The sequence below is a fragment of the Phytophthora ramorum genome (genome assembly GCF_020800215.1).
Source record: "Phytophthora ramorum isolate Pr-102 chromosome Unknown Phyram_PR-102_s0003, whole genome shotgun sequence".
NCBI classification, from domain to species: Eukaryota; Oomycota; class Peronosporomycetes; order Peronosporales; family Peronosporaceae; genus Phytophthora; species Phytophthora ramorum.
Genome location: NW_027150649.1, coordinates 4,445,986 through 4,464,664, shown reverse-complemented (window position 1 = coordinate 4,464,664; position 18,679 = coordinate 4,445,986). Strand labels below are relative to the sequence as shown.

Here is an 18,679-nt window from a genome sequence, read left to right as displayed (position 1 = left end):
TTGCGGGAGCTCTTCCAGGATAGGAGTGCCCAACCAGAACCACTGGCTGCGAAGGACGTCCCAAACGGTGAGCATCCCGACAATGGCGTCCAAAGCTATCACCGTCACGGTCGTCCAAGCAATCACGTGGCGCCAATTCCACCCCAACCCAACTCGCTTCGCCATGTACAGCGCCGCACTGAACACGACGAGGCCAAGCACGGAGAACAAGCTCTCGTTGAGCGGGTGCACACGGGCCCAGTACCGCTGAATCGGGTCACTCGCAGTAATCGTGAAGCCGTCGAAAATGCCGCTGAAGAATCGGTAGGCCAAGATCTGCACCATAGCGGAGTTCTGAAGTAGCACCCACAGACTGCACATGTATTCATGAAACTGCGGCACACGGTCACCGATCGGGGGCTCTTGCACCAGCCACACTGCTGCAGGGATCGCGACAAGACTCAACAGTGAGAAGACCAGCATGAGCTGGCTCATTGAGAACGACCACGAGAACGACCCTCCATAATCTTCACCGTTCAGACCAAACCCAACGAGCAACGCCGCTAGGATCATCGCCACACTGCGGACCAAATACACGGTCGACTGGATGTTGCCACGAACCCTTTCGGGCTCGCGCTGCGCGAACTCCACCACGAGTCCGTCGGACGCCACGTCAGCGATCATGTAACCCATGCTAGCCAACATCATCAGCACGATATAAAGAGAGCCCGAGTTTGGAGCCTGCCAGTTCACGCGGCCACTAAGTTCACTAGGAGACAGCTTCGAGAGGTCTTTGCCACGTAGTGTTGAGTCCATGTAGAACGGAGGCTCTTGGTTCACGAAAACAAGCAGCAGCAGCATGATCGAGCAGACCAGCCACCCCAAAACCATATACGCACGGCGGCGAGAACGGAAAATCGGGAAGCAGTCCGACACGACGCCGATGATGACTTTGAACGACCATGGCAGCGAGAGCAGTACGCGCGCAGACAGCGTTTGATAGCCGTTCAAGTGCAGATAATTATTCAAGAATGGGTACACGGTGCGCGGCAGTCCGCCAAACAACAAGCCCACGACTGCGTACTGAACCAGCAGACCAATGTGTTGCCAATGGTAAAGATTCGGGACGTCACCGGATCGAAGTTGCGTCCCCAGTCCGTCCTCATCCTCGTCGGCCTTCCACGACGGAGTGACGCTAACGGTCGACTGTCTTTCTGTCACTCCTTCATCGACTGAGCGCACGTACGAAAGCCGCTCCAGCCGCTGCAGGCCACGCGCAGTATCCATGCCGCCACGATCCAGTACACTACGAGCTGCTTAGTTTAAACGTTCTCTCCCTTTGACCACATCAAAAGCCTCGTCCCATTTAACATGGTAGAAAGCGATATCCACCGCAGACCACCCGTATGCATTCTAACACGGGCAGATCACTACGGCGCTTTGCTCTAATAACGACCAAGAGATCGTTCGTAGTGCGCATGCTGCAGGCAAGTTGTAGCCAAAATCCAGTCCGTCCACCGTCATTCCTCTCCCCCTCATGCCTGCATATTCCCCCCTCTATTCGCATACTGAGTCAGAAGCGCGTCCAATAAGATCCTCACTTCGCAAAAAGCTCAAGAAGAGGAAGAAGCTCGCTTTCCCTGCTTCTCCTTGCATCAATATGGCGTCCATGTGGTCGTCCTTCACCTACGTACTGCTCCCCCCGGCGGTGGTTCTGTACGTGCAACTCGCTCCTCTATCCCACTCCTCCCCGTCGAGATACTAACAAAACCCGCAGGCTGCTGCTCATGACCATCCCATTCCCGGGCCTGGTGCTCAACCGCGGCATCGTCAAGTTCGGGGATCTGGTGTTCAGCATCCGCATCGGGACGCTCAGCGTCTTCTCCGTCATCACCTTCGTGTCCTTCGTGGTGCTGGCGGCGCAGACCTACGACCTGCAGAAACGCTACGCTCTCCACGCGGACCCGCACATTGAGGCGCATTACTCGGCCGATCTGCAGAAGAAAGCCTCGCGGTGGCGCTCTGAGAGGAACTGGTGGATCAGCGCGCTCTCCTTCACCATCTACTGGTAGGACGGAGAGGCGACACATGGTCTTGAGAGGATAAAGTTCACTGAAAGGATGTTGTTGTGGTTGTAGGATGCTGCTGCGCTTCCACGCCATGAAGAAGCAGCTGATCAAGGCGCAGCGTCATGAAGACTAAGCGACTCGGACGGCTGTAGTTGCTAGCAGGCAGCTATACGGCTAGGAAAAGCTCGAACAGTAGCTGGTACGGCAACGCATAGTCTGAGGTCAGATTGTACAATGAGCACTCAGTTCTACAAGTAGTTGCTCTAATGGTCTCCTATTATATCACCTTCTCTTCCTCTCCAACCAAAGAAAACAAGCGAAGACTGTAGTACTCACCATGAAGGCATTAACAGCTATAATAATCGTCGTTGACGACCAAGAGTTCTCTCGCCAGCACATAGAGGTTCGTTGTAAAGATATACTGTACCGCACCACTCGCTCCACCAAGTTCATACTTCGTGCATCGATACGATCGCACACTCGTGTATATCATTGAATATGACTCTAGAGCCGGCAGGTCTTAGCAGGCGATAACACAAGCAACGGAAAACACTTTGAACATGCAGGTGGCGAAGTCGTTTATTGGAGTGTCTTTCCTATCAACGAGTCGGTGGATGCATGGTCCTTGACGCTCCTTGTCGAACGCAATATCAGTGCCCGTCACCAGTGTCTACGGTCTACCGGTACGATTTAGTACAAGGTAATACCAAGGTACTTGCGATACTTGCGCAAAATCGTGGGGTCCGTCACGTGCTTCGTGATATCGTTGTAAGCGCGTCCGGCTTGGTCCCACTCAGCGAAAGTGCTACGACGGAAGGACTTGCTCGACAACATGTTCCGCACAGTGTCCGCGGAGACGGAGAACCCCCTCTCTTCGTCATCGTCATCGTCATCGTCGTCATTATCGTCATCTGGGCGTGTGGCGCGCGCAGCTCTCAGGCGACGGTTGCTCGGGACGGCGTTTGCAGCGACATTAGCCGCCTGCAGCACGTCCGACGCGGAGATGTGCGAGATCTTGGTTTGGCCCGCCGTATCGGTGACCACGGCCGTGGTCGTCTCGCAGCTTGCAAGTAGAATGGCCGCAGCCGACAGCAGGACGTAACTCAGACGCATAGTTGCTTGATTTGTCGAGGGGGCAGGTCGAAGTGGGTTGGCCGAGGTGGAGGCTGGAGCGTGTGAGAGCTCGGGGGTGAGTTGTGGAGTGAGAATTGATGCAGGCGAGGAGCAGCCATCACGTACAGCTCAGCGCGTCGAGAATACCGTCGCGCGGAGACAGCAAAAGGTACTGGTTGCTGTCTTAACACTGTACGTTTGCGTCCGACTGGAGATGATGCGAGCCCGAGCGCGTTAAGTTTGACATAAAGCGACGCAGGACCACCTCCCGGATGGGAACCGGCGAGCTTCCAGCCAGCGATCTCCGCCGGAGCAGGTGGTCGTTTTCGCTTTCAAAGATAAATCAGCCGATGGGGTTTTGGATCACTACATATGCAAGAAGCTTCATGCATTTTAATACTCAGTAATCGTGACGATAGACAACTACATGTATTGTACCTGTAGCTGCATCGTACAGTAGTCGTACCAACGCGGATTACGATGGAGCAGAATAATCATCGGTGGTAAGCAGCTGCTGCATACTTCAAGTAAAATGATCCTCTAGGTTGGTCACTGATGACTACTGAGAGGATCATCATCAGATACACCAGTTTTTTATCTGTTGGTTTGCTAAAGATGCCACCTGTCAGCACCTTAACGTACTGCACCATGCGGGCCCCACACATTGTCGAAAGAACAGTCGCCGTTATCGGCAAACCTTCGGTTCGATATGCGCACATTCACCAGGGATCGGTTTGTAGTCGTCTAGAGACCAAACTTACAGTATGACGACTGCACGCTAGCATCCTTTCCGTTGGCCGCTCCACTGTACAGTACATCCCAACGACATCAGCGCCGGTCTACACTGTGGAATATTTGACCAGACAACGAACACGTCAGACCAAGGACGACGCCGACGATGCCAACACTGCAGCCCGACCGACACTGACAGCTTGACCGACAACAGGACGCGCGGACCGTGACAACACTACATCTGCATAATCGCCGCCGCATCAACGGCGGCACTGCATAATCAGCACCAGTGGTTGGTGCTGCGGAGCTGGACGAACACATCAGACCAAGGACGACGCCGACGATGCCAACACTGCAGCCCGACCGACACTGACAGCTTGACCGACAACAGGACGCGCGGACCATGACAACACTACATCTGCATAATCGCCGCCGCATCAACGGCGGCACTGCATAATCAGCACCAGTGGTTGGTGCTGCGGAGCTGGATGTACTATAGTTAGGGAGCTTTGTCTAACTACAGATGTCCCCGCCTAATGTGCAACTGCAAGCAGCAATTTACCTCGCACAGGTAGTACAGATACGCATGGGATTTGAGATGGGATGTACTGAGGTAGATGCAACGTGGAGGGAACATGTTGCGATGCGGGAAGCTTCTAGCATAAGAAAACAATAAATTCAGGTTAACTTAGTACTTTTGCATCTATATGGCACCTGTGCGAATCTTGCAACCTCGCAGTCTTTATTAGTCCGACCTTTGCAAATGTGGCGGGGACGTCTGTACTTAATGAACTCACTTCGCAATCTACTTTGCAGCGCGCAAAACGTCATATACACACAAAATGCCTACATTGACGAAGCCTGGACATCGAAGAGAACCGAGTCGTGAATCACGACTCGTCATCAGTGACCGACCTAGAGGATCATTTTACTTGAAGTATGCAGCAGCTGCTTACCACCGATGATTATTCTGCTCCATCGTAATCCGCGTTGGTACGACTACTGTACGATGCAGCTACAGGTACAATACATGTAGTTGTCTATCGTCACGATTACTGAGTATTAAAATGCATGAAGCTTCTTGCATATGTAGTGATCCAAAACCCCATCGGCTGATTTATCTTTGAAAGCGAAAACGACCACCTGCTCCGGCGGAGATCGCTGGCTGGAAGCTCGCCGGTTCCCATCCGGGAGGTGGTCCTGCGTCGCTTTATGTCAAACTTAACGCGCTCGGGCTCGCATCATCTCCAGTCGGACGCAAACGTACAGTGTTAAGACAGCAACCAGTACCTTTTGCTGTCTCCGCGCGACGGTATTCTCGACGCGCTGAGCTGTACGTGATGGCTGCTCCTCGCCTGCATCAATTCTCACTCCACAACTCACCCCCGAGCTCTCACACGCTCCAGCCTCCACCTCGGCCAACCCACTTCGACCTGCCCCCTCGACAAATCAAGCAACTATGCGTCTGAGTTACGTCCTGCTGTCGGCTGCGGCCATTCTACTTGCAAGCTGCGAGACGACCACGGCCGTGGTCACCGATACGGCGGGCCAAACCAAGATCTCGCACATCTCCGCGTCGGACGTGCTGCAGGCGGCTAATGTCGCTGCAAACGCCGTCCCGAGCAACCGTCGCCTGAGAGCTGCGCGCGCCACACGCCCAGATGACGATAATGACGACGATGACGATGACGATGACGAAGAGAGGGGGTTCTCCGTCTCCGCGGACACTGTGCGGAACATGTTGTCGAGCAAGTCCTTCCGTCGTAGCACTTTCGCTGAGTGGGACCAAGCCGGACGCGCTTACAACGATATCACGAAGCACGTGACGGACCCCACGATTTTGCGCAAGTATCGCAAGTACCTTGGTATTACCTTGTACTAAATCGTACCGGTAGACCGTAGACACTGGTGACGGGCACTGATATTGCGTTCGACAAGGAGCGTCAAGGACCATGCATCCACCGACTCGTTGATAGGAAAGACACTCCAATAAACGACTTCGCCACCTGCATGTTCAAAGTGTTTTCCGTTGCTTGTGTTATCGCCTGTTGAGATTTACCGGTTCCGAGGTCATCGACGGCACCCGGTTGTGGGATCCTTTACTCCTTGCGCTGTTACAAATTTTGACTCACAAATATTAAAAAATTGTAGTACCATCTTCAGGCGAATCGCCTACCAAATTCCTCAATGAGTTGTACCCTGTCGGGTTTGCCATACAAAGTGATAGGCAACTCTTGAGGGGACTCCCCTAAAAGCTGTACCCCCCGGCTCACATTCGTACCTCATTTTTGACATTTCGACAACAAGAGTGATCACGCTAAATCATGCGATCGCCGTTCAATGACCCACGAAGCTACCTCCTCTTCAAGCTCAGTCTCTTGTCGAGGTCGACCTGCATTTAACGTCTTGGTCCGAGGATTTCTCATCACAGTGGCTTCGACGGTAGCTTGATTTTTCGCCCAGCGTCTTATTTGAAAGGGCTGCACACCGTACTTTCGAGCAACAGTCTTCACAGGACTACGTTCAGCTTCTACACCTTTTCACCTTCAAGATGCTGAGCCGGCCAGATTACCACTATGACTGTTGGAAATGCCTCGTGTGTTATTTTCATGTCACCATTGTTGGGAGTTAAAGTTAAATCTCTTGCTGTGGGGTACTGTTACTAAAGCTGGCCAACTATTGTGAAACGGAGGGAGTACTTCCAATTTATACGAGTTTGGTTTTTTTGTTTGCCACACAAAATGTTACATGAATTTTATTGGTCAAAATTTGACTCAGCTAAATGACTGGCAGCGATCAGTAATTTGGCACCGCCTTCAGCTCATTTGAGCTTCCTGCATCCAGGCTTCTCCCCTCCCGATCATCATGCCCAAGACCCCAACGAAGAAGGACCCCCCTCCGCACAAGCGCGTTGCTGTCGCTCTCTTCCTGCTAACCTCTGTGTACCTGATTATGATTGGATGAAAAAGCGCTTAGGTTAGGGCAGAATAGGTATCATGATGATAACATCGAATAAAACCTCGTTTGTAAAACTGCAATTCTTCAGCCAGGCTGGAGGTTTCATAGATTGAGCTATTACGAGGATAATCGCAAAACGATGACGATGATGTAGCATTTTTTGGGCTAATATCTCTAATTTATAGCCGGATTACGAAAAAAAAGTTATTATGTCTTTAAACCCAGCTCACGTTTGCAACGTTATTTAGCATATCGATTGCGTTAACTGACAAACAAAAATATCAAAACAAAACTCGTGATCTGCTCGTTCGTTTAAGCTACTTCCTCGCGTTTAACTCCAAAAATTAACTGACTGAGAGGCGGAGAGTCCAAATTCGTATAAATTGGCCGGACAGAGAAGTATTCAATATGAATATCATTCGTTATAACAGTCGAAAGTCATGGTGCGAGTAACTCGATTCACCAGTGGACCACCATCTCGAACATGTCAGAAGTTTTCGCTTCCCCTCGCAGCACACGATTTTATTTGTCCTTCCGCTAGCAGTCGCGTGCCCACAAGGCCAGTCGTTTCCACTTCGTGAGCTTCTTTCCTGTGCATGATTCATGCGATGGAGGCCTCGTCGTTCCTCTCACATGTCAATTCAGCTCGCAACAAATGCAATACCTGTTCCAATATGGCAGCGTCACAACTTGTCTCTAGCTCGTTGGCCATCACTACATTTGAACGTTGCAGTCGATCACCAAGAAAACAAGCTCTGGTTGGAAATTGAGCATGATCACTCGTTCAAGACTTCTACTCTGTCCTAACACGTAAACAACACAAAGCGAGAAACGTTTGCCTCTTTCATGGCGTTCTTTCATTGATTGCCCTCGCTCATCCGAAGTTACTCAATCTCTCTACTTTCCTAGCAGTACCAGCAATGCACAGCGATTGCACAGCTTCTTCCAAGCAAAGACGGCACTCTGCAGCAGAGTGCTACCGCAACTGTGAGCAAGAAACTTAGTCCGACGAGTTCTTGGCGAACAGAGCGCGCGACTGGGTCTTGCGCTTGGGGTCCGTCTCGCACGTGTTCTTGCGGTTCTTGCCGACCACAGCCTTCTTCTTCTCGGCACGCAGGGCCTCCGCGCGCAGCTCGGCGCGGCGGGCCACCAGCGTGTACGGGTTGAGCTTGACCATGGCGCCCAGGTTCTTGAGCGGGTTCTTCTTCTGGAAGCGGCGGTGCTTCTGGTACTTGCCAGCGCGCACAACGGACTGGATCTCGTCGGAGTTAATCAGACGGCCCAGGTTGGCGTTGTTCATCTGGTGGCGCGGCAGCTGGTAGCCGGTCTTGGCCGTCGACTTCTTCGAGTACGTTCCGTACAGGGAGTCAAGCTTCTGGAAGGCCGACTTGGTCCAGATGATGAAGCGGCCGAGGTGGCCACCAGGGGCCAGCTGCAGCAGGTTCAGGCGCTCCACGTTGGCGAGCTCCACACCAGGGATGTTGCGGAAGGCCTTCTCGGCGCCGTTGGCGTTGGCGAAGACGATAAGCGGGCCGCGACGCGTCGTGTAGCGACGGTTGCGCGACTTGCCACGGCCAGTGGTGATCTTCTTGGAGGCCTTGACCTTCTCCACCTCGACGTCAGCGCCGATCTTAGCCAGGATCTTGAGAGCCTGCGTGGTCTTCTGGGTGGCCTCCACAGAGTCGTCCAGAACAAGAGGCACCTCAGGCACCTTCTCGATGCGGTGACCACGGGCGGTCACCAGAGCGGGCACAGCCGAAGCAGCGAGAGCCGAAGCCACGGCGAAGCGGCGCTGGTTGACGTTGATTTTGCGGTGCCACTTGCGCCAGATGCGCGTGGGCGCGAACATGCGACCGCCGCGGCACATGTTGCCGAAAGCGGCCTGGCCCGAGCTCTGGTTACCACCGCCCTGAATACGCGGGATACGCGACACGGCACGGCCCGTGCCCCACGACTCGGCCGAGTGCTGGTGGCCGGCCTCGCGAGAGACACCGTACGCCTGGCGACGGTTCTTAGCCATGTTCGTGTGCACGAAGTTGACCACGTCCGGACGGATGGGAGCCGTGAACACGGCCGGCAGCACCACCTGCGAGATGACGGTGGCGGTCTCGCCCTCCACAGAGAGGACGGACACGACGGGGCGGTTGGCAGCGACAGAAGCCATGGCGAAAGAGGTTGCAGGAAGGGTAGGCGAACGCTGAGGTTACGGCGACAATTCCAATACTGAGGCCCCTGATGTTGCTGGCCGAGGGAGCGAACGCAGCGGAGCCAGTCGTTGAGGACGGGCACTCACACGGGGATTGGAGGCACTCACACGGGGATTGATATTTTCATAAGAGTGACTAAATGGATCCACTTGAGTGACTTGATGGTGGATATTGAGAATGACGGCGAGGATGGCGAGTTCCGGCGTGCCGACGCTATGGCGCGCGATGGAGACGCTTCCAGCCGGCATGGAAATGTTCACCTGTGTGCTGGCGTTCCTGGATGCTGTAAGTCTCACACGGCTGCTGCAAGTGGAAAAACGCAGCTGCACGAGCGTCCGCAAGCTCGTCCACAGCTTCCACACGGCACGCGCTCGACTGGCACTGGCTTCGCTGTGTTTCTCTCGTCTCCGGGTGGAGTTTCAAGCATATTACCAAGAGCTAGAGACACGAAACATCCCGCGGTCGAGTGACCCGCGAGTGCCGCCCCGTGTGGTGTCCATTTGGACGGAGAGAGGCCAGGTACGCTGATATCTGCGACGTGGGATCACTGGAACATTGTGGCTAAAAGCTGTTGGTGTGTATATGCTGTGTAGGTGGCTGATGGATCGGTGACGTTGCAACCTGTGGAGCTGCCAAGTGTGCATAAGGACGGCGTCACTGCTCGCTTTGTAGGTGACGTCGACGACGCTGCAAAGAGGCGGCCGATGCTCACGAATGTGGTGCAGAGGAACCGTCGGATCTACACAATGGTGAGTATCAAGCTGCTGCAGTCTGGCAGTGATGCTGAGGATAATGAGAGTGGCGATGGGGGCGGATTGGTTCTCCGCCGTTACTCGTATCTGAAGGAGTTCGGGGAGTGGAAGACGCCCACGTTGCCGGAGAAGCGAATGCTGGCGGCCGCAAGCATCGGAAGCCGTCGAGGTCGGTTCGACCTGTGCTCACAAGATGGCAGTGCAGTTCTGGAATTGGACGTGCCTTCGGGTACCGATGCACAGACGGACTACTACTTGGTGAAGCAAGCTGCGATCTCGATTCACATGCAAGAGCTTCTTCAACTGCATTTCCACTCGCTCAGGCCAATTCGTTCGCTGCCAGAGCCAGCGCAGCGTGAACTATGCAACATTTCAATCGCGTTTCGGTCCATGGCGGGGGATTTTGTTGCTGGTTGCTGTGCACCGGGGTATATTACAGTTGAGCGGCCAGATAGAGGTGAGGATGGAACCTTGGGCGACGAACTCAGAGATACCGTGCCAAATCGACTGACACAGCGTACTGGGGTTGAAAAGTTCGAGGTTGCCACGTGCCGAGCTGACAGCAGCTTTGGACGCAGCATCAAGGTTGCTCTGCCGAGCGACCCAGGCTATGTGTGGCTCGAGGTACGAGGTACGAACGATGCACCCTTTGCAAGGCGATCCAGTCTTTACTTCTACGCAGTGGCATTGCACCACGGAGCGCGGCAAGTCCCAGAGCATGGTGATCTGCGAGCCATACAGCTCAATTGGTTACCTGGCGTACTCGAGTCGTTTCCTACGCTTGATTCTCGGCGACGGCGGTGCCTGAAGGGCAACCTACGCATGGTCACTTCGTCTTACGGTGGCGCACTACAAGAGCTGACACTGGTAGCCCAGCGTCTACCAGTGGCGAGGTTAGAGAGGTATGCAGCGAGAATGCAGTCGTACACGCGACACGAGGCATGAGGCGATGAATAGTCCGTCGCACAGAATCAGATGCAAACAATTTCAGTTGTACATGTAGCTCCGCGTCATAAAAGTTGGCAAGCCCTTTATCGTTAGCTCAGGGGAAGGCAGAGATACTTCTACGCATCGGTGATGTCATAGCACACACGCGATTGCCATTTGTGCAGCGACACAATTGTAGCATCCTAATCAAAACACAAGTCAGCGATTGTAAACCAGTGCAGGCACTGGAATGAGAGCAGCGGTGGGATATCTTCGGTGCCAAGTAGTATTATAATAATAGTACTACGCCGGCAGTTATTTTTACTTACCGTAAGTTACGTACCAACGAGAGGAGGTTTAGAGCTTCCTGAACACCACCTGTTGAAAGTGACAACGTCACCGCTGAGTAGCATCTGGTGCGAAGGCGGTCTCCTCCACATCTCCAAGCACCACACAAAGTAGCATTGGGATTGCATGCAAAGAGGGCTTCATTCTAGAGGGAAAAACCATGCCTCTCAGTGCATTACTCCGGCAGGTTATTGCTGTTCCGCAAGGAATCACCATTGCCTTCATTTCCGCTTAAATACGCCCAGAAATTCTCCCTCCCTTCTTCATCATTCCAGAATCCGCCGCCTCGAGGAAAGATGGTCACTCTCTACTGTGTCGTCGTTGGTGTCGCCGGAAGAGCGTTCCCTGTCGACATCGACGATAAAAAGTCGGTAGGCCACTTGAAGAAGGCAATCAAGGAGAAGGAGATGTATCAGTTTCCGGCGGATGGACTGCAGCTCTTCCTGGCGAAGAAGGGCGAGGGCCGTGGTGCGTGGCTGACGGAGGAAGAGGTCAAGCAAGGCGTAAGTGACACCACTGGCCTGAAGCTGTTGGATGCGGTGCAAGCGAGGCTACGGTGTGTGGGATTGTCGGATAATGATGTCGGCGGAGTGGGTGAAGAAAAAGAAGTAGAAGGAAAAGGCCCTGTAAACGTGCTGGTGGAGGTTCCGAAGCAAGAAAACAATCGCTTCCCAGCCATGGCTCTCGGCGTGGGACCCTCTTTGCCACCAACTACAATACACCGTCACCCCGAACGTTTCAAACGATGGGCTGCGATCAATGCAATGATTCGTCAGAAGAATCAAGAGGCGAACCAGAAGACGACGAGTGGGGACGTCAAGCACACAAACAAAAAGCGGAAAAAACACGATATCGACAAGACTGTGGGCTATTCGAGTCTTTGTTGGGAAGATATCAAACCTATTTACAACTTCGACGATTCTTACGACCTTCAACCAAGCGATATTCCTGATGCTGACATCGAGCTACTCCTCGCTCGTATTGTTGAATTGCGGGACCTCTATGGACAAATCTCCGATGGGAATGAAGCCAAGAGATTGTTTTTTATCGCCCCGATCCTTGAGACAGTCAGTCGTATGCTCGGGAACGTCCCTATTAGTCGAAGAAGACGTGGTTGGGAAGAATGTGCTCCTAAAAGGTCGATTCGAGTTCGTGCTCAAGCGTGACACCAAGAGAATCTCAATTGTCCAAGCAAAACGTGAAGATATACTGCAAGGAGTGGTTCAGAATGTGACGGGGCTGGAAGCGCTGGCTGATGTAAAAGATCCTACTGTGGCGTATGGCATCGTGACCAATTTTATCGAGTGAAGGTTCTTGATCATAAGAAGACATGAAGGTCCGAAAGCATGAGCATTCTCTTCGTACCATCAATACCATACCGTCGTTTGAAGGATTGAAAGAAATCGTCGGGAAGATTTACAGGATGCTCGAATGAGCAATAAATATCTTCCATATGATCATCCAAGTGTTGCAATTGTTGAGAACATGTTCATTCCTTTCGTTTATTTTCTATATCTTCCATGCACTCATCTCCTTTTAATCATGGCATCTAAGGGTATCAAGAGATTGCCTTCCGTCCGCTCAACCATCGCACCTAAGAGCATCTAGAGTAATCCCCTCAAACGTGACAACAAGAAAGTCAAGCTACCGTCGCTTAAGGTGAAACTAAGAATGGAGAGATCAACAGAACGCGCACCACAGTCGCAGTGGCACTTGTCAACTCCAGGACGTTGAACCAAGTAAGGTGACTTTATTTATTTTTTAGCCAAAAACGAACTTAATTAATTAAATAAAAAAATTCTCAGATAAAAAGTCGAGTCCAATATACCCAATGACTGGCACTGATAACACCACGCTTAACCCTTTCGTGAGCCACCTCGCTAAACTATAGTATACCAACTCAAGATACTTGTTTGCAAACGTTTTTGCCTCCTTTTCAATTCCAACCACTTTTATTGGATATTATAACTGCTTAAAACCTCCAACAAGCCATACGCCAGATACCTGAATTAATTAATTTCAGAGTATTTTTTATAGGACTAAAATATAAAGACGATCCTGGACGAAAAGTCAATAATATAATGACGACCCCACAAGGAAAAATATAAACCGATAATATATAGAAAGAATGTTTTTGCCTACGAGTTTGAAGGACGAAAGAGATTACATATCCAAACTATCAAATGGGGGAGTAGCTACCGAGTCAAGGTTTGTGGTAGAACTGGTAAGATGGTATACGTAAGCAATATTTCCCATCCTAGAAACCGCGAACTTGTAGTTAAGTAATATAAGGTTTCTATCGATAGACTGAAGACGCACGTGTCATCTGACTACAAGGTTGACCGTGTCCTCGTGACAGACAATAGTCGCCTGACCGAGCATGATGTACCGCAATCGATCCAGACCCAGGGAGTCAATGCTGGTTGCCAGGGAGTCAATGCTGGTTGCCAGGGAGTCAATTTGATCGTCCTTGTAATTAGTGATCAGGAACTAAGCTTCGATAGACAAACTGGAGAGGTTCTAGATTATAGCACAGCTTAAGAGAAAAAATGGATTTAATTGAAAAGTTGATTTATTGTCTTTGATAACTATATAGATATCATGTTAACAACTCTTTCGTTCGACAAGCACAAAGGCTTCACTATCCAGGATGTATTCAAAAAGGATCCCGACTACTGCCGCTGGTTTCACATTCAGAAAATGCTGATTGGTGATTCTGATTCTGAAATTGTTAAATTCTTTGCGTGCAAGTTCGCAAATGGATCCGATGACGAATCGTATCTGCTTAATTTTGGTAAGTACAAGGGTAGGTCAGTAAAACAAGTTTTTGCTATAGACGAACCATATTTGCTGTGGCTACGTTTGTTCCAAGTTTGCAACTGAGAAGGCACCAACGCTCCGTTCCTCTATCGATGAGTTGATTAGCTAATTGAATGATATTTTTTTTAACTCGATTGTAGGTAGATTTGTTGAAATGGGTCCGTGTTAATTCCACTCTTAGAGCTCTCGCTGGTTGAGATGATTCGAACTTGCTGCTGAAGCGACAAACGTTCCCTCAGCTGGTCGAGCAGTCGCGTCTTTTGTGACACCCCCTGTTCAATATAAACGCCTAGACCTATTCTCCTTGTTAAATTATCATAAGAAAAAACGAAAATAAAACTGCGACCCACTACTCGTGTGCAGGGATTGTAGGTGGTTGTAGCGCTGCGCGCAGCTTGCTACCCAGCGTATTGCTCATTCCAAACGATGGAGCGCGTCGGGGGTCGAGATCTGCAGATTCATAGCGTCACCAGGGATTGACAGTAGTTTGAGCAAATGATACTACTTTGGTACTATGTAATAGAGAAATACTATAGGAGCTAGTATATCGGCGCGGGACGGAAACTGCTACTTGTATAGTAGATATTATTTTCATACCGGTACAAATAGTAATATTCAATACTATCTGATTATTAGAAAGGAATCGAGCGCGAAACTGGCGATCTCCTCTTTTGGACAACGCATTTTCTGGTTCCATGGCACTGAAGACGGGCCCTGCAGGGCTAAACTACGTCTATAAATCAAGAAGGCTTGCGTTGAGCGTGTACTTGATGCACAGCACGACATTCGCAGGCAATGGTCGCACGAACGAGCACTTCGTCGCGCAGCCTGCGCGGTGCAGGACGCAAAGGGAAGTTCTATATGCAGCGAGCACCGCTATTGCGCTATTTCCGCGAGTCTGGTACCGCACTATTTTCGTCTATCACTACACTTGCGTGCGTTTGGTTGGGGCGAGATCCTTCCAACGCGTTTTAAAAGCGCGTCTTCTCAACTGGCGGGATTTTCATGAGCAGCCTGCGCACGCGTACCGACAATCATCGCGCTGAGATGCAGGTTGTGTTGAAGCACAACTGGAAGAAGATCCAGCGGATGGAGGCTGGCAGCACCGGCAGCCAGAATCACATTTAACGGGTCTCGCGCTTTTCTGTGGTCGACTAGTAATAGCAACTATCAAAGTACTACTGCTTTCGCTCTCTATCTGTGAGAAACTACTAGTACTAGTATACTAGTAGCTTTTAAAGCTTAAAAGTCACTAATAGTGATATAATATAGTAATTTGGTAGAAAAGCGTTCAACTGTCAAACCTGCGCATGTGCTCCCGATCGCCCAATCGTAGCGGATAAGATGCTATCGCTTCAAGCCCGAAGATACCAAAGTCTCATTCCTGCTTCTGCTCGATCCAAGACACTCCACCCTATTGCAAGCACCATGTCCAAGGAGCTAAAATTCCCCGAAGGTTTCATGTGGGGCACGGCCACGGCCTCGTACCAAGTGGAGGGCGCCGTGAACGAAGGCGGGCGCGGCGACTGCATCTGGGACGCCTTCTCTCGCACGCCCGGCAAGATCGTGAACGGGGACACCGGAGCGAAGGCGGTGGACCATTTCCACCGCTACAAGGAGGACGTCCAGCTCATGAAGAAGATGGGGCTCAATGCTTATCGTCTCTCCATCGCCTGGCCGCGTATCATCCCTGCTGGAGTTGGCAAGGTGAACGAGGAGGGCGTCCAGTTCTACAACAACCTCATCAACGAGCTGCTGGCCAACGACATCACGCCGCTCGTGACGCTGTACCATTGGGACCTCCCGTTGGCACTGCAGACCGAGTACGACGGCTGGTTGGGCGGCAAGTTTATCCAAGACGCCTTCACGCAGTACGCGCGCGTGTGTTTCCAGCGCTTCGGAGACCGCGTGAAGAACTGGTTAACGCTGAATGAGCCGTGGTGCTCGGCTTTCTTGGGCTACGGCATTGGCATTCACGCCCCGGGACGCAAGTGCAAGCCGCAGACGGAGGTGTACCTTTCGGCCCACAACTTGCTGCTGGCCCACGCGCACGCGGTGGAGGCGTACCGTAATGAGTTCCAGGCTGTGCAGAAGGGTCGGATTGGCATCACGCTCAATTGCGACTGGCGTGAGCCCGCTCGGACGAGCGATCCCGTGCAGAAGAAGAAGAATGAGGAGGCTGCCGAGCGCGCGCTGCTCTTTGCCCTAGGCTGGTTCGCCGACCCGGTGTACAAGGGCGACTACCCGCAAGTGATGAAGGACCGCTGCGGGCTTCGGCTGCCCAAGTTCACTGAAGAGGAGAAGAGGCTGCTGAAGGGCAGCTCCGACTTCTTCGGACTCAACCACTACGGAACCAACTACGTGGAGCCATCGCCCGAGTACGAGGCCAAGATCCCGCCGCCGGACGACAACACCGGCGGCTATGGCCCAGATGAAGGCACGAAGCTAACGTCGGATGATTCCTGGAGACGCACGGACATGGGCTGGAACGCCGTCGGCTGGGGGTTCCAGAAGTTGCTGGTCTGGATCCAGAAGCGCTACCAAGTGCCGACCGGCATCCTGGTCACGGAGAACGGGTGCGCGTGGCCCGACCGCACCAAGGAGGAGGCGCAGAACGACGACTTCCGAGTGGATTTCTACAAGGAGTACCTCGCGGGTCTGCACAATGCTATCGCGGAAGGCGCGGATGTTCGCGGATACTTCGCTTGGTCCTTCGTTGACAACTACGAGTGGGCTGAGGGCTACACCAAGCGCTTTGGGCTGCACTGGGTCAACTACGAGACTATGGAGCGCACGCCCAAGAAGTCGGCTCTTTGGTACGGTGATGTCGTGCGCAACAACGGTTTTACTGCCTAGATAGACCGATGGGCAAGTACATGTCGGGATTGAGAAGCAGGACGAGATCGAGCCCAAGGTTCGGATTTCTAGCGTAGGAGCGGGAAAGCTCCCTATCCCTCTGTACCTCCCCATGCAAACTAAGGAAGATGATACCTAGCCGCCATTTACGCAATTGACGTAACGGAGCAAACTTCAACAGCTGCATGAAATGCTTCAACCACGCTGAAAATGCATCCAAGATTGTGCCCCAGTTCACATTAGGCGTGACCCCCCTTCGTTATCTTGTAGCTTTAGTATTCTCTGCAGCAGAGATGGCATTGGTGGTGCGACCACCTTGACAACGATCAGTGACGTCAGCGCCCAGGAAAAGCTCATTAGTCAAATTCACCAGTACTGCATACATCGACTCGCCATGACCAAGGAGATCCGATTCCCTGATGGATTCCTGTGGGGCGCCGCCACGGCCTCGTACCAAGTCGAAGGCGCCGTGAACGAAGGCGGCCGCGGTGCAAGTATCTGGGACGCGTTCTCGCACACTCCTGGCAAGACCGTGAACGGCGACACCGGAGATGTGGCCATCGACCATTACCACCGCTACAAGGAGGACGTGCAACTCATGAAGAGCATGGGACTCAAGGCCTATCGCTTCTCCATTGCCTGGCCGCGCATCATTCCGGCCGGTGTGGGCCAAGTGAACGAGGAGGGTGTGCAGTTCTACAACAACCTCATTAACGAGCTGTTGGCCAACGGAATTGAGCCCATGGCGACGCTGTACCATTGGGACCTCCCGTTGGCGCTGCAGACCGAGTTCGACGGGTTCCTCGGCGAGCAGATCCACGACCATTTTGCCCAGTACGCGCGTGTGTGCTTCGAGAAGTTCGGCGACCGGGTCAAGAACTGGATCACGATGAACGAGCCGTGGGTGGCCAACTACATGGGTTTTGGCACGGGTATGCTGGCTCCCGGACGCAAGCACAACAAGCACTTTGAGCCGTACCTTGCTGGTCACAACATGCTGCTGGCGCACGCTCGCGCGGTGGAGGTGTACCGCAAGGAGTTCCAGGAGACGCAAGGCGGTCAAATTGGAATTACCCTCAGTGCCGAGTGGAAGGAGCCTGGGCCTACGGACGACCCGGAGCAAGAGAAGAAGAACATTGCGGCGGCGGAGCGCGCCATGGCGTGGAGCTTCGGGTGGTTTGCGGAGCCCGTGTACTACGGCGACTACCCGCAGATCATGAAGGACCGCTGCGGTGATCGCCTACCGAAGTTCACTGAGGAGCAGAAGAAGCTGCTGAAGGGCAGCTCCGACTTCTTTGGTCTCAACAACTACAGCTCGAACTTCGTCAAGCCGTCGCCCGAGTTCGAGGCAGGTATTCCGCCTCCGAATGATAACACCGGTGGTCTGGAGGCCGACGAGGGTGTCACGGGATACCATGACCCGTCCTGGGTGCAAACCGGAGCCCCGTGGAACTACGTCACGCCGTGGGGACTGAAAAAGCTCTGTGTGTACATTCACGAGAAGTATCACCCGAAGAACGGCATTTACATCACCGAGAACGGCTCGGCCTGGCCCGATGTGACCAAGGAGGAGGCGCAGCAGGACACTCAGCGAGAAGACTGCTACCGTCAGTACATTGCGAACGTCCACGAGGCTATCACTGAGGGGGCCGATGTGCGTGGATACTTTGCGTGGTCCTTCTTCGACAACTACGAGTGGTCTATGGGCTACGGCATCCGTTTCGGAATGGTCTGGGTGGACTACAAGACGCAAGAGCGCGTGCCGAAGAAGTCGTCGTACTGGTACAAGCAGGCCATCGAGAACAACGGATTCACCGTCTAAAGCAGTCGGCCATGGTGCTGTATTTTCAATCCAAACCAAGGAAACGTAGCAATCCTGTCGTTTTACGTGTGTTGTGTGGTGCGAGTTTCGAGTGGG

General features: G+C 52.6%; 8 protein-coding genes across 8 annotated transcripts; 6 read left to right on the top strand and 2 right to left on the bottom strand.

Moving 5' to 3' along the window:
• Positions 1-1,639: 1,639 nt before the first annotated feature.
• On the top strand, positions 1,640-2,181 carry KRP23_4425 (uncharacterized protein; the record flags this gene model as incomplete). The annotated part of the gene is made up of 3 exons (XM_067889381.1): positions 1,640-1,695; positions 1,757-2,047; positions 2,118-2,181. 3 exons carry the CDS (start codon positions 1,640-1,642, stop codon positions 2,179-2,181), a joined length of 411 nt encoding a protein of 136 aa, XP_067748546.1.
• A 557-nt stretch (positions 2,182-2,738) lies between these two features.
• Positions 2,739-3,161, bottom strand: KRP23_4424 (uncharacterized protein; the record flags this gene model as incomplete). The annotated part of the gene is made up of 1 exon (XM_067889380.1): positions 2,739-3,161. One exon carries the CDS (start codon positions 3,159-3,161, stop codon positions 2,739-2,741), a length of 423 nt encoding a protein of 140 aa, XP_067748545.1.
• Positions 3,162-5,352: 2,191 nt separating this feature from the next.
• On the top strand, positions 5,353-5,775 carry KRP23_4423 (uncharacterized protein; the record flags this gene model as incomplete). The annotated part of the gene is made up of 1 exon (XM_067889379.1): positions 5,353-5,775. One exon carries the CDS (start codon positions 5,353-5,355, stop codon positions 5,773-5,775), a length of 423 nt encoding a protein of 140 aa, XP_067748544.1.
• A 2,076-nt stretch (positions 5,776-7,851) lies between these two features.
• KRP23_4422 (60S ribosomal protein L4-1) lies at positions 7,852-9,015 on the bottom strand (the record flags this gene model as incomplete). Its single annotated transcript, XM_067889377.1, has 1 exon — positions 7,852-9,015. One exon carries the CDS (start codon positions 9,013-9,015, stop codon positions 7,852-7,854), a length of 1,164 nt encoding a protein of 387 aa, XP_067748543.1.
• A 220-nt stretch (positions 9,016-9,235) lies between these two features.
• KRP23_4421 (uncharacterized protein) lies at positions 9,236-10,618 on the top strand (the record flags this gene model as incomplete). Its single annotated transcript, XM_067889376.1, has 3 exons — positions 9,236-9,577; positions 9,652-10,434; positions 10,493-10,618. 3 exons carry the CDS (start codon positions 9,236-9,238, stop codon positions 10,616-10,618), a joined length of 1,251 nt encoding a protein of 416 aa, XP_067748542.1.
• Positions 10,619-11,381: 763 nt separating this feature from the next.
• On the top strand, positions 11,382-12,251 carry KRP23_4420 (Crinkler effector protein 1; the record flags this gene model as incomplete). Its single annotated transcript, XM_067895814.1, has 1 exon — positions 11,382-12,251. The coding sequence occupies one exon, from the start codon at positions 11,382-11,384 to the stop codon at positions 12,249-12,251; it is 870 nt and encodes a 289-aa protein (XP_067748541.1).
• A 3,082-nt stretch (positions 12,252-15,333) lies between these two features.
• On the top strand, positions 15,334-16,761 carry KRP23_4419 (Beta-glucosidase 4; the record flags this gene model as incomplete). Its single annotated transcript, XM_067889375.1, has 1 exon — positions 15,334-16,761. The coding sequence occupies one exon, from the start codon at positions 15,334-15,336 to the stop codon at positions 16,759-16,761; it is 1,428 nt and encodes a 475-aa protein (XP_067748540.1).
• A 394-nt stretch (positions 16,762-17,155) lies between these two features.
• On the top strand, positions 17,156-18,583 carry KRP23_4418 (Beta-glucosidase 4; the record flags this gene model as incomplete). Its single annotated transcript, XM_067889374.1, has 1 exon — positions 17,156-18,583. One exon carries the CDS (start codon positions 17,156-17,158, stop codon positions 18,581-18,583), a length of 1,428 nt encoding a protein of 475 aa, XP_067748539.1.
• Between the last annotated feature and the right edge of the window lie 96 nt (positions 18,584-18,679).